The sequence below is a fragment of the Melospiza melodia genome, chromosome 1 (assembly GCF_035770615.1).
Source record: "Melospiza melodia melodia isolate bMelMel2 chromosome 1, bMelMel2.pri, whole genome shotgun sequence".
Taxonomy (NCBI): Eukaryota; Metazoa; Chordata; class Aves; order Passeriformes; family Passerellidae; genus Melospiza; species Melospiza melodia.
In genome coordinates, this window is record NC_086194.1 from 134,584,436 (window position 1) to 134,601,759 (window position 17,324).

The window sequence follows — 17,324 nt, forward strand, 5'->3', positions numbered from 1 at the left end:
AGAGGAGAGGAGAGGAGAGGAGAGGAGAATATCTAGGAAAAAAAGTGTAAAACTGTCCCCGCACCTCCAACAAATTATCTTGTGAACTGAATACCTTTCAGATTTACAGGTCTGAGCCCACTGGGGTGAACTGGTCTTCCTGGAAGATGGGTCAGCTCCTAGTTCTACAAAATGCTATCCTTTAGTGAACTGGTTCAGGGCAAATATACCAGAAAATTTGTCTCACATATGGAGCAGGAAGGGGAGGATTTGGGGACACTTGGCCCCAGCACTCACCTTTTCCAATGGCAAGCTGTGGAGTAGCCTTAAGCAGGATCCCGTGACTTCTGAAGATGATGTACACTGAGACTGACACCATTTATGTTCCTAAATATCTCCTGCATTGCTCAGAGCCTCTTTCTGCCCTTTTAGTATGTTGGACCTAGATCTCTTCCATTTTATTCTCTCCTTCTTAAATCTGACACCTTAGAGTTACTCTCTTACCCCACCTGCAGCCCAAGCAATTTAGGTTAGGATTTCAGCTCCAGGAGCACAGTTGATCCCCTACTGCCACTCATGTATCACACTATAACCTCCATTATAAGTTTGTGGCATCTTTTAGACCTGTATATGTCAAACAGACTCAATTAAAGTAACCTACAGTGTACACTAAACCATTTTATTGAAGACATAACTACAAGAAGGCTCTGGGGGAACCTTATAGCACCTTCCACTACCTGAATGGGACTACAAGAAAGCTGGAGAGGGACTTTTTACAAGGGCATGTAGTGACAGGACAAGTGGTAATGGCTTCAAACTGACAGAGGGCAGGTTTAGATAAGATGTTAAGGAAAAAAAATCCAATTACTGTGAGGGTGGTGAGGAACCAGAACAGATTGTTCCCCGGAAAAATTGGGGAGGCCCCATCCCTGGTCGTGTTCAAGGACAGTTTGGATGGGGCTTTGAACAACCAAGTCAAGTGGGAGGTGTCCCTGGCCACAGCAGGGGATTGGACCTGAATGATCTTTAAATTCCCTTCAAACCCAAACCATGCTATGAAACAGAGTAACACTGAAAACTTGTTGGTTATAAACCACAAGCTTGCAGCTAAATTAGCTTAGTCATTAAGCACCTTCTCTGCTCACAAGGTAATCCTGGAACCATAGAATGAATCATAGAATGGTTTGGGTTGAAAGGGACCTTAAGTGAATATATTGTATTATATATACGTGCTGACTGAATTATTAAAAGATATCTTGAGATAAAGCAATTTGTATTACAAGTCTCAGGCAAGAAAGATCATGTAGATTGTAATGAGAATAAAATACAGGGTTCCAAAAGGAATAGAAATAAAGTGCAGTATACCATTGTAACAGAGACTGCATAGCAAATGTGTATTATTTAAGAACCATTGTGTGACAATGTAATTAAAAGACTCTTGTGTGATAACATGCAAAATAACTAGTCAAATTAGTTTCCTGTGTGCTTTTCACCTTCCAAAGTTTGATTTTTGTGTGTTCAGCACTCTGAATACTGTAATGCATGCTGCAGTCTTTTCTTGAAATCTGGGATATACATCAGTAAAAGCTAATTTCCTAAAGGCAATTTTATACTTACCATGTACATTTAAGAGTTAGAAGGCAGATTTCTCAGCTGTCCATATGACTTCTTCTGTTTAATTAATGAAGTTAAAGGGACTATATTTAGTCACAGAGCTTAACATAACACTACCCTATCAGTCTCACTGCCGTTCCTATTAAGATATTCCAGCAACGTTGTTGAACGAACTCACTGCTCTATTTTAAGAAGGGAGAGGGCATGCTCATAAAATACTGCAGAAGCTTAAAAAAAAAAAAAATTAAAAAGGTGAAGAGGTCAATTAGTTGCTCATCCCGTGTGGTTGAAGACGCAGGAGGACCGAGAGGGCGGAAGGGCCGAGGGTGGGCGGTAAATGCGCCCCCACCCCGCCAGCAGCCCGAGCCCTGTGTGCCCGTGTGACTCCCGGAGGCCGATGCTGTGGCCTCCCGTGACCGGGTGGCCGTCGTTCACTTGTGTCCCCCGCCGGGCTCCGAGGGCGACGGCGGCCGCCCAGGGGAGTCTGTGCTCCGCGGCGCCCGGGACAGCTGCTCCCGACCCCAGCTGCTCCCGCCGCCCCGAGCCGGGAACTGCCGGCGGAGCCAGCTCCGCTGCCGAAACGCCCGGGTGAGCTCCGAGCAGCGACCGCGCTCTGCCAGCAGCCGGGGCTGCGAGGAAAGGGGCGGGGAGCGGTGAAAGGCGTCGTGAGTTCGCCTGGTGAATTTTACGCCCAAAATGCGATTTCTCCAGGTGGCGGAATAAAACGGTGTCTCCTCACCTTCCCCCGAACGCCTCTGAGGCAGCGTGAGTCACGGCACAGCCCGAGAACTGCAGCTCGCAACAGCGTTTCACAAAGTTCGGGAGCGTCGGCAGCGCTTCCTACGGGACGGCCGGGAAGCGGCCGCCGCCCCGTGCGGGACGCGCCGTGCCGGGCGCTCAGCGCGGCTCCGCCGGGCGGGCCGGTCCCGCTGCGGGCGTCGGGAGCCACGGCGGGCACCGCCGCCCGGAGCTGGCCCCGTCACCGCGCTGGGGCGGCAGCAGCGGCGGCTCCCCCCAGCCCGAGAATGCCCGCTCGCAGGGAGAAGCCCGGGGGGACCCCCGCCCTGCCGGCCGCCCCGTCCGCACCCACCCGCGTTCCGCCACTCCACCCCCGCGCCGGCGGGGCAGACGCTCCCAAACTGTTCGGAGGACACCGGAGATCGGCAGCGGAGCCGGCGGCAGCACCGCGACCCCCTGCTCCCGCAGCCCCGGCCCCGGGGGCAGCCGGCCACACCCCGCCGCTCCCCGCCGACCGGCTCGCCCGCAGCCGCCGTGCCCACCTGCCCGGGCCGGGCAGCCGAGACCCCGCCTGCCCCCGCCGCCGCAGGGCCCGCTCCGCACCCTCGGGGCAGCGCCGCGCCCTCCCCTCCCGGCCGCCGAGCGCCCCCTTCCCCGCCCCTGCGCCAGTGCCGGTGCCGGTGCCGGGCGGGGGGCGGTGGCAGCGAGGGAAGAGGGATGAGGTCATCCTCTTTCCCGGCGTCAGTCAGCTGGGTGGTGGCGGCGGCGGGTGCGGGCGGAGGCGGGCGGGGAGGCGGGTGCGGGATGCGCTGCTCCGGGCAGCGCAGCCCTGCCTGCTCCCGGCTCGAGCAGAGCGCGGCGGCGGCGGCGGCCCCGGCACCGGCGGCCCCCGCGGAGGCGGCGGCGGGGCGGGCGGGCTGAGCGCGGCTCCCCGCAGACAGGCGGCGCTGCGGACGCGGCCGCCGCGGAGGAGCCGCCCGCGGGCGCGCAGCCCGGCGCGGAGCGGGGACAGGGGACGCGGGGAGCGGCGGGTCCGCGGCGGCGGAGGGCGGGAGGCAGGAGTCAGGAGGCGAAGGAGGAGGAGCAGGAGGAGGCGCGGGATAAAGGAGCGCTCGCTGCTCCCGCTCGCTCTCCAGCGGGGCTGAGGGAGGCATCATGGCCGCGAAGTCGGACGGGCGGCGGAAGATGAAGAAGGGCGGCGAGGTGGCGTTCACGCCGCTGCAGAACTCCGAGCACTCGGGCTCCGTGCAGGCGCTGGCCCCGGGGCTGCCCGCCGGCGCCGGGCCGGGCGGCGGCAGCGACGACGATGAGGCGCCCGGGGGCGGGTGCTGCAGCGGCGGCGGCGGCGGGGACGGCTCGGGCGGCGGCTCCCGGTGCTGCTGCTGCTGCTGCAGCGGCGGCAGAGGAGGAGACGGCGGAGGGGGCGGTGGCGGGGGCTCCCGGGGCTCGGGCGGGGGCTCGTCCTCCTTGTGCCTGCGGCTGGGCAGGGAGCAGCGGCGCTACTCGCTGTGGGACTGCCTCTGGATCCTGGCCGCCCTGGCCGTGTACTTCGCGGACGTGGGCACCGACATCTGGCTCGCGGTCGACTACTACCTGCGGGGCCAGCGCTGGTGGTTCGGGCTCACCCTATTCTTCGTGCTGCTGGGCTCCCTCTCCGTGCAGGTCTTCAGCTTCCGCTGGTTCGCGCACGACTTCAGCACCGAGGACAGCGCCGCCGCCGCCGCCGGGCACTGCCCCGCCGCCGAGAGCAAGCTGCTGGTGAGCAGCGGCTCCGCGGCCGCGGACATCGACGCCGCTCGCCCCAGCACGCCGCAGAGACAGGCGTCCACCGCCAGCAAGGGCAACGCCACCAACAGCAGCAGCAACGGCAGCAGCAACGCCGCGGGCAGCGGCGCCGCCGGTCCCCGCGCTGGCGGCGCCCGGTCCGCGTCCTGCGCCTTCTGCATCTGGCTCCTGCAGTCGCTCGTCCACATCCTGCAACTGGGGCAGGTCTGGAGGTGAGGAGCAGGGCGAGGGCGGTGCGGGGGCCGGGGCTTGAGCCCCTGGCCAGGGGGAGCACGCCCGGCCGCGGGCGGGACTGAGCCCGGGGAGCGGCCGCCTCGGGGCCCCTCCTGGGGACAGCGCACCCCGGGCCGCCGGGCTGACCGAGCTCCGCAGGGCTGACCGGGCGCGGGGGGCCGAGGAGAGCCCCGCCGGGTCCCGGCCATCCTGTGCTGCACAGGTGACCGCCCCGGGAGCGCCCGGCTGCCTCCAGCCCGCGCAGCGCCGGGTGCCCAGAACCTCCTGGGAAACCTGCGCCGGACGCTCGGTAAAATTTAGGAACCGGTGGGGAAAGTGGACATAGCCCGGTAACGCACACCTCCGGGTCTCCTCGCACGCGGCCAGCACACCGTTGCCGCCAGCAGGGAACTTCACTGGCAGTGAGGAGTTACTTTCCCGTAACGCCCTGATGCCTGTTTTGAGATTTATGTGTACATATGCTGTGAACAGTCATCTCCTTGCTATGCATATCCATTTTCTATATGCGTGATGTATAAAAGGGATGTCTTCCAAATCAAAGTTTTGAGTAGCAGTTCTCAAAACCATCTGCAAGTGACGTACTGTGCATTATGGAAAGGATGTGCTGAAGTGGGTTGGGAAAGGCACTTGCTGGAAAAGGAGATGACATCATAGTTTTCAAAAGTAAAGTTTTCCTTCAGTTTTAGCAAATTTCTGGGAAAGATTCATATGGAGGCTGAATGCCCTGCAAATACATTTAGTGCTGCCTGAAAAGGGCAGAGTTCAGAAGGTATAGCGTATAAAGAGGTAAAACTTTCACATAAAATTTTGCAAGATAGATGCCGTGTTGAAGAAGGTCATGCAGTAGGGCAAGTGCACTAAAGCAACAATGGAAAATACCTTTTGCGTTTATTGTCTGAGGATGGAAAGAAATTATGTCATCCTTCTGTTTTGGAAACACTTGGGACTTTTCGCAACTACTTCATTAGGGAGTTTAATTTGTTGTTCCTGTAAACTTGTAATGCTGGTACTTTTAATATCTGTCTCATTCTTTTGGACAAAGTCTGTCTTTTACTCTGTCAGCACAGTATCCAGCACAGCTCAGTTCTGCTTGTGGCCCTTAAGCATCAAGGAGTCCAAATGCCGGTAGATAGTTGACCAAAGATCTTGGAATACCACAACTAAGTACCTTCTGCTTTCCAGAGTATTTGGTTCATTGTAACAAATTCAATTTTCTAAACTTGTGAAACTAACTTAAAGTTACAGGTGTGCTCTTATTAACAATGACGTGACTTGAAAGAGAATTTTGAACAAAAAGTGATGCTTTGTTTCAAATCTTGAATGCTTGTATGCTTTATCTTCTACCTTGTTTAACACAAGTTAAGTTTAGGACTTTCTGAATGTGATGGGTTTTGTGTAATGTTTAGTCCCCACCCTGCAGAGGTAGAAAAGTAAGTATAGTGGCTTAAATTGTACTTAGAAAATCATATTGATATTCATCCATATAGAAGTTAAACAGTGTGGATCATGCTGAGTGATAGAGGAGAGAGTTTGACAAGGTTTGGTGTCACGACTCTGTATTGGAGAACACAAAGAGCAGGGAGGGCTGTGGGTGGAGCAGGGTGGGATCCAATACTGTACAGCACTTCTGTCAGATGAGGTGTCTGGGATTTAGAGCTCTCCAGCTGCTTGCTTTTTGATGAAGCACAGTGTCTTTTAACACAAGATTTTCTCCTTGCAAAAGCACCTACTCCTCTATATTTAAAGCTAGATGAGTCTCTTTTGATCATATGTAGCTTTTCTTCATGTTTTATGTGCAGCAGTGTAAGACTACCAGAATATTAAACTGATAAGGCATGTTAGGACATTATTTATGGTTTAGCCTGTTACACTTTTGAAATTTTTTTTTCAGTGAAACAGAGCCATCAAATTGCCTGTCTGTCAGTAACTTTGTAGTATTTATTTGCAGTTTTCCACAAACTTTAAAATTATATGGTCAGCAGTATGGAAAGTTTCATATCAGCACTTCATAATTGATTAAAGTGGCTCCATTTTAATTCCCTACATATATTCCTGATTAGGGAGAGCCTTTGGAGACATCTACAGCTAATAATCAGCCCCAAAGAGAAGAGGTCACATCAAACCCTGAGAAACTCTGTACATAAGCATGGTGTCAGAACTAACATGATCTGTAGAAATTTTCTGGTAACAGTATCTCTAATCAGACACTTAATAGTCCAGAACTTCTACTCTGCAGTGTAACATTGGTACTGCCTTGAGCAAATAGCTCAAGCTGTTTAGGCTGAAAGATGATCTAAAGTGTTTTCCACTTGCCTGTGTTTGGAGATTTAACTCATTCTTTGACACAGCTGAACAGACCCTGCTGCCAGACAGGAGCGCATGTGCTGGGGTCACCATCCCAACAGCTGACAAAACCTGTTACCCTTTGTTCTGTGCCTCTCATTATGTTTCTTATTAGCTTTCAGATTTTTCCTTTTTTTGTTTCTTTTGCCCCTGGTTAAAGCTCTCCTGTAGCTACACTGAAATTTTTTGTTACTTCTTGCGCTGAATCTCCCCCAAGTAAAAATGACAGTAATATGTCCCTCATTTCTCTATCAGGGAATGAGGAGAAAGTTTGCTTGTGCCTGATTCTCTAGCTACTAAAATTAGTGATCATTCTGTTTTCATGTGGTTTTTATTGTCTTCTGTCTCCTCTTAAAATTAATTGAATCCTGAGGTCTTCAATTTCCCTTTATTTGTCCCATTGCCAAAGGTTTTGGGGGCAATGGTGTCAGTGGCTTATTTAAGGAAGGCATTCTGAGGAAAGAGCAATACAACTGACAATCCCAGTGCTCTTAATATCCTTGAATTAAATAAAAATTTTGTAAAAATGTGTTTTTACTGATTAATTCTGTCAGAATGACTTATAACAATTTCAAAGCTTTTCCTCTGAGATTAATTTTTTGTTTACAAACATACTGAAAGCCAGATCATTGAAAATTATTATGTGTTAATTTTAACTAAAATGTGCTAATGGGAAATGAATGAGGTCTTTAATGTGGAATGGAACAATTCTAGAAGTAGGCAATCAAAAGTCACTAAAACATTTTTTTATTCCTTGAGTGTGAAAAAGGGGAACTGCAGGAGCAGCTAAGCTGTCAATAAGCTCTGAATAAAATCTTACATTTTTTTCTTTTGAAATTGGTGTAACTTTCCTCCCCAAAAACTTTGGAATATCAAATAGCTCCTTTTTAAAGAATATATATATATATATATATATATTTTTTTTCCCCTCCGGGGTTTGTCTATTTATGGACTTCCTGATAGCAGTGGCCACCTGTTAAAATTCCAGTGAAGTTTCTGAGGATCTGCTTGCTACAGCAGAGTGCAGGAACTAGGCATTTTTTGGCAGCTAATTTCATGGTGAAATGTGATCACTGGTGAGATTCTGCCTTCAGAAATAGATACAGATGTGTTTCCTTGTCCATACTTCCAGTATGTTCTGCTTTTTACCAATATTTGGCCATGGAAATCTCTTCTCCCACAGCACCAAGCAGGTGCTGTGAGAGACCTCTCTTATTATTAGTAGACTCTGGGGGGTACAAGGAGGATACAATACACAGGGTGTTTCTATCCCATTGAACGGAAAAAAATGAAAGGGAATGCTTTAATTTAGAGTCTGTAATGACCTCTGTAGAGGTATAAGGGCCAGTAGGATTCAGAAAAACTATTGCCCTTTGAGCTTGGCCTGAGAGTGTGTAACCACTGCCCTTGAGCATCCCTTTGATTCACTAAACTCCTCAGGCTTAGCCACGACTTTCAGATTTTGCTGTGGACAGCAGGACTTGGTGACTGGATTCAGGAGATCATAGTGTTCATTTGGCATCTGTGGAGCTGGTTCATTTCCTTAAAAAAAAATTTCTGGCTGAGGTTCCCTTGGTCTGGCAGGATTCAGATAGCCATGCTCCTGGAGTTGGGTAAAGGGATCAGCCAGCCCTGGGAGGAGTGTGCGTTGTGGGAGGTTGGGTGAACAAGAGGAGGAGACTGGAGGACTTGCTGGTGCCTGCCTTGTGGTGTCTGGAGAGCAAGAAGTAGCTGCCTGAGACAGCGCCTGTGCCTTGCAGCAGGGTGGTGTGAGCAGGCTGCCTTGGTGCTCAGAGTGCTTGGGAGTTCCCACAGTGTCTGTCGTTTTGTCTGAAAGGCTCAGTCAAAGTACCTGAAAGGGAACTGTCAAGTTTCTGTAGCTAACAAGGCCAGAGGAAGGGTGAATCATTGAAAAGACGAGGACTGGAAATTACCCTCTAAAATTATTTCTGGATAGCTGAAGCAATACTGAGATGATTAAGTATATCCCTCTCAACAGAGTGAGGGGGTTTGAGTGAGACTTCCTAGCTCTGTGGGAAACCACCTAGAGAAGGAGGAGGACACACCAAGCTGCCCTCTTGTCCCTCCTGGTGGCATTGTCCAGGACAGGTGTCTGTTCCTAAGTGGAATAATGCTATGGATTGGCTATATCTGTTTGTGTGTAGTACTAAGAAGCCATTATTTTACTCATTCTTCCTGGTTCTTATATGGGAAAAAAAAGGAGTTGTGGCCAAGTTGTAAAGGTGATGTTGGATTCTGAGACCAGGGTGAGTTGTAATTTCTCTGGTGCCCATGTAGAAACGTTTTTCACAGGTCTGGGTCATCTGCCAAAGAAATGTCATTGCTTATGGTCATAAGCTTCACTGTAAAAAAAAAAAAAAAAAAAAAAAAAAAGGGTGTCTGCTCTGCATGTGAGAAATCCTGACAACTTCTTCAGGTGCTCACCATTGAGCGTGACTGATGCCCTAAACTGGAAGTCCCAGCAAAGTAGCTCAAGTTAAGAAAAACATCATTCTTAGCTCAACTCCAAACTTAAATAGGTTCATTTCTTTTCACACTTTTGATCTACATAGTAGTTTTTGACACTTTTGTTCAGTAGCAATGTAGGAGTAGTTATGTGGTCAATAATTCCAGCTGCCATTGGACTTCACACTAAGATGTGATAATATCTCAATCTGACACCAGTTTTTCTCACTGTTTTGAAATCTGTCAGATAATTTGTCACATGGAGTCCAAATTTATGAATCATAACCATTTCCTAGACAAGATTATTGCATATCCTCCCCATCTGTCTCTTAGTGTAGCGAAATGCTGCCACTCAGCAATGCCATTTTTCTTTTATTGAGTTACTGCAGTGCTTGAGTTAAAGTCCTACTGACTAACTATTTTGCTTGCTGTGTCTTTAGGTCTCAGGAAAGGTTATGGGCTGTCAGAAACAGGAAATAAAGTTGTGTGTTTTTCCCCTCAGCAGGATTAGAAGGGCAGCCCACCCTGTAAGTGGCCTGACCACATTTAAACTTTTGATAATATATTCATCAGAATAAATATTCAAAATTTTTGAGTCTTTTCATTCCCTTTTTTTTTCTTTATTTTTTGTTCTCTTTTCTGAAGATAGTGGTATGCAGATGAAGTCTGTGCCTTTCATATTTTTTTTTGAAACACAGGAGTAAAGCTTTACTATGTTCTTAAAAATCTCTTACAAGTCTGCATACAAATCAGATTTGGTATTCAGTTTATTCTAATAACTTTAGCTATGTGTAAAAGATGCTGATGTACTTTAGAAGAAAGATACTGTACTTTAATAATTAACAAGTGTTCTCTCTGCAGAGAATATTTATCAGTTACATAAGTTTTCAGATTTTCAAAGGACTGCTTAAGCACTGATTTCTGATCACACAACTGGCTTAGTAGGAAAACTAATATTTTATGCACAGAATGCTTTCTAGAAACTTATATATGGGAAGAATTTCTATTTGCCTTTTTCCAAGAGTGGAAAATTGATAAGAATACAGGGGTTTGTGTTTTAGAGGATTTCGTATCACCATATACATATATTATTTTAGAGTCCTCTGGTGCTCTGAACAAATGATTATATGTATGTACCATGATTTGAAAGAAATGCATCACATCATTTCTAAATGTTTTCACATTTGTTTCTAAATGTTATAACCTTGCAGAAAGTTCTTGCAACCAGATGAGGGTTTTTTTTTGTTTTGGTTTTTTTTTTTGTTATTGTTAAAATTTCTGTTACCTACATCAGAAAAAGTATTTCTCTCTGAAAGGTCAGTTTGCATGTCTGCATCTCTTGTGGGAAAGCAAGTGTAACACCACAGCATAATCTGTAGCCTCAGTTATCCTCCTTCATTCATCAGGTCATTTACATCACAGTTTAACTTGTTCAGAAGTGTATTCTCCTTGTCAGCTGGCTTAGTTGTTAATATTTGTCCATAAGAACTGACTTGGCCACAAAGATGCAAAAGCTCTAATAAAGCTAAAAATTAAATCAATTCTTCTGTCACTTGGTGTTACCTTATTCTTCTGTCTCTCTGTTCCAATTAAGTAGCTTCTAATATATAGCAGATAAATCACAGCAGTGACTTACATTTTCAGTAAACAGGTTGTTTGGGAGGAATTTGTCAGGCACAGAGAAAATCAATAGCTCTTTTGCTTGCACTTCAAGAAAAATTTTTTGTTTGCTAAAGTATATTTACAAAGTGGTGCCTTTTCTGTCAATTTTAGCACAGCTGTCAGTTGTATGCATTGTGTCAAGTGGATATGGGTGGGGAAGGGGCAAACAGGCTATAAAAAGAACTGCTTTGATTTACTTGATTTTTTAAATGAAAGGAGGCTGGTATTGAAGAGCACATGAAGGAGCATGTAGAAAAGGAGGAAGGTTCTGAAAAGGCATGGGAATATCAGCCAATACTCCTAACTATGTACCTAACTCCAGTTTGTTTCCTTTCAGCCACTGACCAAAGAGGAATTGTTTGAGTAATTTCCTCAGTGACTGCTTGAGAAACTGTAGAAGCAGGCAGGCAAACAGAAGAGTTGTATGTCTGGGAAAATTCACAGTAAAAATATTAGATACACGGAGAAAATGCTAGATAAACTCTCACTGCACTGAGTAGTCATCTGAACAATGATAAATAAAAATCTGAGATACCAGTCTGGCATAAGCTGACAGGAAAGAGAGTACTCTAAAACATCTTTTCATAAATTTTAGAATTAAAAAATAATAGGTCTTGGGTACATATTTTTCCAAGAGATTTTACCTGAATTTTCTGACAACCATAACATGAATTATCATCTCCCCGTGGGCTCTGGTTGCTGAAGTGGTTTCTTATCACTCTCCTTCTCATTCTATTTCCCTGCCTGAATGGCTGAAAGGAGTTATAATGTACTTTTTCCCCCAAGATAAAATAATTGCTGTATTATGTTATTATTTTCATTACCTTTCCTTTGACAACAAGCCTGTGCTGCTCAGTGTGTTCATGGTAAAACCTTGTGTGGTGAGCTGTATAAATCTGTTTGATTGGCAGGGGTAATCAGTGGGGGTGGTTAATGTTATCAGTCACAAGTGATTTGATGTCACGAGTTGGAGCACATGGAGTGAGACTGTTTTGTGGGGTGTTTTCAAAGGAATTTTAGCAGGTAATGATATGACAGGGAGAGTATCTACTTTTTGTTCTTCTAAAGTTGGAAGGTGTGACTTAGACGAGACTAATGTACCAAGGATGGCGCCAGCTGCTTTAGAGAAGGATGCAGATGTTTTATGGTGAATAAAAAGGGAATTAACCTACAGATGGATGGACAATTTTCCTCATCTCTATCAGCTGTTATACATCAGATTAATTTCTGCCCTTAAAAAATGAAAGTTAACATTGCCACCGTTTCAACATTACTCGCTTTTATGGGATGTTTTCATGGAAACATCTGATCTGTTCTAGGATCCTGCCAACTTTTTGAGTGATGCTTTCCCATGGATAGTACATAGGGTCAGTAGATTACTTCCTGTAGGACCAAGGAAAGTACCTTTAAATATCAAGCATCAGACTTCAGCTATCTGTAGAGAGATCTATACATGCATAGAAAGCAATGAAAGCCACTAAGCTGATATTTTCACATTTTAATAGTGGCTTGTGTGGAATGATAAGCTTTGTCATTATAAATGTGTGTGGGCTTTTATCTAAAGGAAGGGCATGGATGCAGTTGTGTCTTTTCTTATTATTCTTCAACCCTAACCTTTATAGTCTCGCTTTATATGGAAATATTTCTGCGAGACAGATCTATAATAGGACTTTGCTCTGAAAGCAGAATTTAGATGTTCTTCGGGCATATAGACCTGAAAATATGACCTAGAAAATTTGGCCTAACAGCCTTGCAAGGAAAGCTTTTTTACTGTGAGAGTGGCAGAGCACTGGAGCAAGCTGCCCAAAAAGTTTGTAGTCTCCTTCTCTCTGTAAATATTTAAAAAATGTCTGAATATGATCCTGTGCAACTTGCTCTGTGAACTTGATTCAGCAGAGGACTTGGACTGGATGGTCTCCAGAGGTTCCTTCATGCCCCAAACATTGTTGTTCTGTGATTCTGTATGAACTTGAGGAACTTGAATATAATGGACCATAATGTTCAACTTGAAAGCTGCCTAGAGGCTTGTATTCCTGCCTGCTAGCTGTGTCCAGAAATTCCCCAGCACACACAGCCTGAGTTCCTCCTCATTTGAGCCCATTGCAAACCAGAGGCTAGGCTGCAGTGGCACTGAAATCCCTTAGTGGATCCGGTTGGCAAGCATTGTTTAAATCTGCTTTATGAGCAATGACAAGCTTATATCCCCAACAAATATTGCAGACTCAGCCTTGTCTTATAGTACTGGAGAAATGTCCCTTGTGATTAGAGTATTTGCTCAGGTTTTAGGAGATTTCAGTCCACTGCCCTTTCCAGCTGTGAGGGGTCAGTTCTTGTCTCCCTGATTGGTTTCTGCACTGATGCTTAGGTAAGGCTGGATGGGGACATTTACTGCCCTTCCTGCCAGAGTTGTGACATAACTCTGACAGAGAAATGTCATGTTTGTGAGGATAGAGAAAAACCTAATAGGGCTTTGCAATGAGACCAAAAAGAGGTTTCCCTGTCTTTCTTCATTACAGTTTAATGAATTTTTTTCTACCTTTTTCCACTCTTTTAACCTTCTCTCTTTCTCTTACCCTAAAAGTATTTCTGTTTACAAACATTCATGCTTCATGTATAGTATAACCACAAAGAGCACCATAATACAGACGTCCCTGAAAATGCCTGCTTAAGCTTGTAGGAGTAGCTCCAGATGAACTGAATTAGCTGAAGGCTTGGTTTATTAATTTTTTTCATTAACCTTTCTTTTTCGTATGTAATCAAACTTAGAAAAAGAGATAGAAGAAAGCTGTTTTTGATGTATGCATCTGTAGGGGGATAGAATATAAGTAAATAAAGGTAGTATAGAAAGTAATCTTTGGGGGGGGGGTAGGGTAAGAGTTGCAACTGAGCCAATTATTAAGGATTGGGAGCAGGCCTGATGTTAACAGGCCACAGCTGTGGCCAATCAGAAGAGTGTTATAAAAAGTGTATTGGTTGGTTGAGGGGGACTGGAGTCAGTGGCTGCTGTGAGGACAAGGCAGAGTCAGTGCCCAGAGGAGCTGCCTACAAGAAACCTCAAGGGGGTGTGGAACTCTAGCAATATGGAATCTTTGAAATGACCATAGAACTCTTGCATTATAATGAAAACATGCACCCAGTAGTTGTTCTACATTTTTCTCTGCCATTTCTCGCAAAAGTGAATGAAATAACAATTTTAAAACTGCTATTTAAAAATTATTCAGTTCTTGATTTTTGCTCCGAGTTGATTCCCTGATACCATTTTTGTAGCTGATTTTCAGCAGAAGTTTTGTGGCTGAAATAAAACCCAATCTTTATGTCCCAGCTTCTTATTTCCCAACTCACCTCAAGCTCCACAGCAAGTGGAGCCCAGCTTTTCAGTATGCATATTTTTGTTTTTCTTTTGGTTGCCTTTAATCTATGTTTCAGAAATTAAGAACTGCAGCTCCCTTTTACTTCAATTGGAGTGGAGCCTTTTACATTATTTTTTCTTAAAAGAGGAGGATCTTTAAAGGCTCAGTTTGGGTAGTCAAAAGCAGAGCATACTTCTGAAGATGTTATTCTTTAGTTATCTAGTACATATTTGCAATCTAGTCTATGGATATTATGAAGCTTTATTTTTGTAATATACTTTGAGATAATCAGATGGAAAATGATCTAGGTAGAAACGATTCAAAATCAATTATCATTTCAATGTGTCTGTCAAAACAGGTTTTAAGTTAAATATGTTGAAAACATGAGCATCTTTCTTTAATGGACAGTATTGAGCTATTAAAATAAGATTTTAATACTTTGAAGATTTCTTTCCACAAGGCTTTATGCTTGTTACACCCAGAATATACTATATAGCTTTAAAAAAGTTCTGTCCTTCACCCCATTTCCTTCACATACTATTGCTGTTTCAGGTTATTTCATCCCCTCATCTTTTGAGCTGTTTTCCTTATTTGCTAGTTTGCTTTTTAAGCTGGATCCAGCATGCTGTGGGAAACTGTCCTAAGGGTTAGGGATTTTTCCAAACAAAGTGGAGGAGCTAGAATCAACTTCAACCTGAAGCTTCCAAGTACCAGTCACTTCAGCTTCAGAAACAATGACATAAGTGGGTGATAGCAGACAAATAGGCTGAGGATAGAACATCACCAGTAGTATTGGTGTAAACTGGACTCAATGCAGAATTATTGAAAAAAAACCCATAAATGTAAACAGAGTTCACAGAATATTAAATGGGTAAGTAAAGATTGGGTACTTAAAGAGGATTTACCCAAGTGAAGCCAAATACAGTGCAGAGGATAATTAATGTGGAGGGGAGAACTCAATAATAACGACTTTGAACTTTTACACTAGTGTGTTAATGCATGTGTCAAAAGGAGGGATTGCATTTACAGTCAACAGCCATTTGTTAGCAATTTTTACCACACAGGCAAATTAAGAACTCATGATAACATTGTATGAAAATTACCTATCTGAGCTAAGGGTTGTGTTTGGTCCTTAAGTATGTTATTCATTATTTTTTTTTCTTTACCTAAAAAAGAAAATTTTGGACATGTACATTTTTCTATAACCTGTCTTCATTCTCTTTGTGTCACTTCTGTGGAAGAGCTACTCCATTAATAATCCAATTGGGTTAGAGATTTAATTAGTTATTGAGAGTGGTCTCTTCATAGTTGGATTAAATCAAGAGAGCTTCTGAGAAAACTAGCATAGAGTGCAAAATAAGTCACTTATTTTAATAATATAATAATTAATAAGTCAGTGCAAAATAACTCAGTTCCTGAGTTTGTCTCATAAGAGGCTTGCTTACTCAGCCCCTGATGGTTGGTCTGGAGAAGCAGAACATAAAATCCCAGGAACTGTGAAGGCTGTAGTTGAAATGGACCTGTTCACTTGTCAGTTTGTACCTGTTACTCCTGTGCTGTTTGGTAGACTGTGAATTTTGGCTTGTTTTGTGAGTTTATGGATGCTTTGCACTCATCAGTGAAAAAAGGATAGCTCCTTTAGAGAGGGAATGCCGGTATCCTGACCAAACTGGGAATTGGGCCATTGAAGGTTCTTCAAGTGGGACTTGCCTGAGACAGCCCAGAGCAAGTCTTTAATCTTTGTGTGTCCTCTGCTCTTCCAGCAGAGCTTATTAACAGCCTCCAGCCTCACCCATGTTGAAAAGGTGACAAGCTGGAAGAGGGTTCTCCTGTTCCTATAAAAACAGCAGGAGGATGATGTAATGTGCAGGTTTGGGGATACTTCTGAAATAGAAGCAATGAAGAGTTGCTACTACTTCTGGTGGTTTAAGTGCATGTTTAAGATAGAGGAGTATTTTTGAGCCTTTCCTTATTCATCCCCAAATCAATTTCAGACCTAGACTCAGTCCTTTTTCTTCAATCTAGCTCTTGTTACACTGCCATATCTTTATAACACTCTATGCACTCACAAGGGAGTCGTCCCGTTCTCTGCTAAGAACCAGAATTTTTCTACAGTTCTATCTTTTATTAGAACAGGTGTGTGAATACCATACTGTGTCAGAATTTATGTTAATAGGCTGTTATCAGTAATTATGTTGTTTTACAAATGGGAGAGATATAAAATAACAACAAAAAAAAAGAAATTATACTTTCATATCTTTCTGATTGGCTTTCTTGAAGTGCAGAAAGTATTGGATGTAAAGAATATTTTGAAAAATGTTGACTGTCACCATAATTAAGTATATTTCAGTAATGACATGAAGAATTTTCCTAATGCATTCCATAGGTGGGAAATAGAGGCACATTACATGAAAAAAAAAACCATAAAATTTCAAGTTTTTAATGTAATGCTATGTCTTAAAGGATTTTAAATATCCTCAAAATGATTCATTGAGCTTTGAAACAATCGGCATTTACATAATCAGTGTGTATTAACACAGGGTATTTTCAATACCTCAGCAAAATCTATACCCCTAGTTTTTAATTTTATGCCAGCACCTAAGGAGAAAATATGGCCAACAGCTTTATTTGACAGCTAGCACTAAAAGAGGAGTCAAACTTAAAGGGACACTGTACATACCCATCATCATAAGAAAAACCTTACAAGTATTCTTTTGAAGTTCACTTATGAATTCAGTTTGACTGTGTTAATGACTTGTACTGATTTCTTCAGCTTGAGCTTTATGAGTGCAAATACTTATGGAAGGTGTATTTTAAGCCTGAGTGCCAGAATATTAATCAAAACCTTAATTACATATTCAGTAGTAATATTCACAATTCATATGGGTCTTACTTAATTTCATTACTCATCCAATCAAGGATCAGAAGCAATGACATATGATTTAAATAGCAAATTGTTTTGGATATTTCTAATTAGTAGGAACAAAGGATTGGTTATCAAAGAAATTAACTTTGGCACCTTGAAAACTAAGAATAACCTTGAAATAAGAATAAACTCAACGTTCAGATCTGTTCTGAAAATTTACTAAATGCTTTCATGCATGCTTACTCTATATAAACTATTTGCAAGTAAATAAACAATAGAAATATGTC

General features: G+C 44.3%; 1 protein-coding gene across 1 annotated transcript in view; it reads left to right on the forward strand.

The window, feature by feature from the left end:
* Positions 1-3,401: 3,401 nt before the first annotated feature.
* The window catches only part of XKR4 (XK related 4), a 224,595-nt gene continuing 210,672 nt past the window's right edge, over positions 3,402-17,324 (forward strand). Inside the window, exon 1 of the mRNA XM_063168845.1 lies at positions 3,402-4,328. Within this exon, the coding sequence (XP_063024915.1) occupies positions 3,487-4,328 (842 nt within the window). The 5' untranslated portion in view covers positions 3,402-3,486. The remainder of the gene's footprint in view (positions 4,329-17,324) is intronic.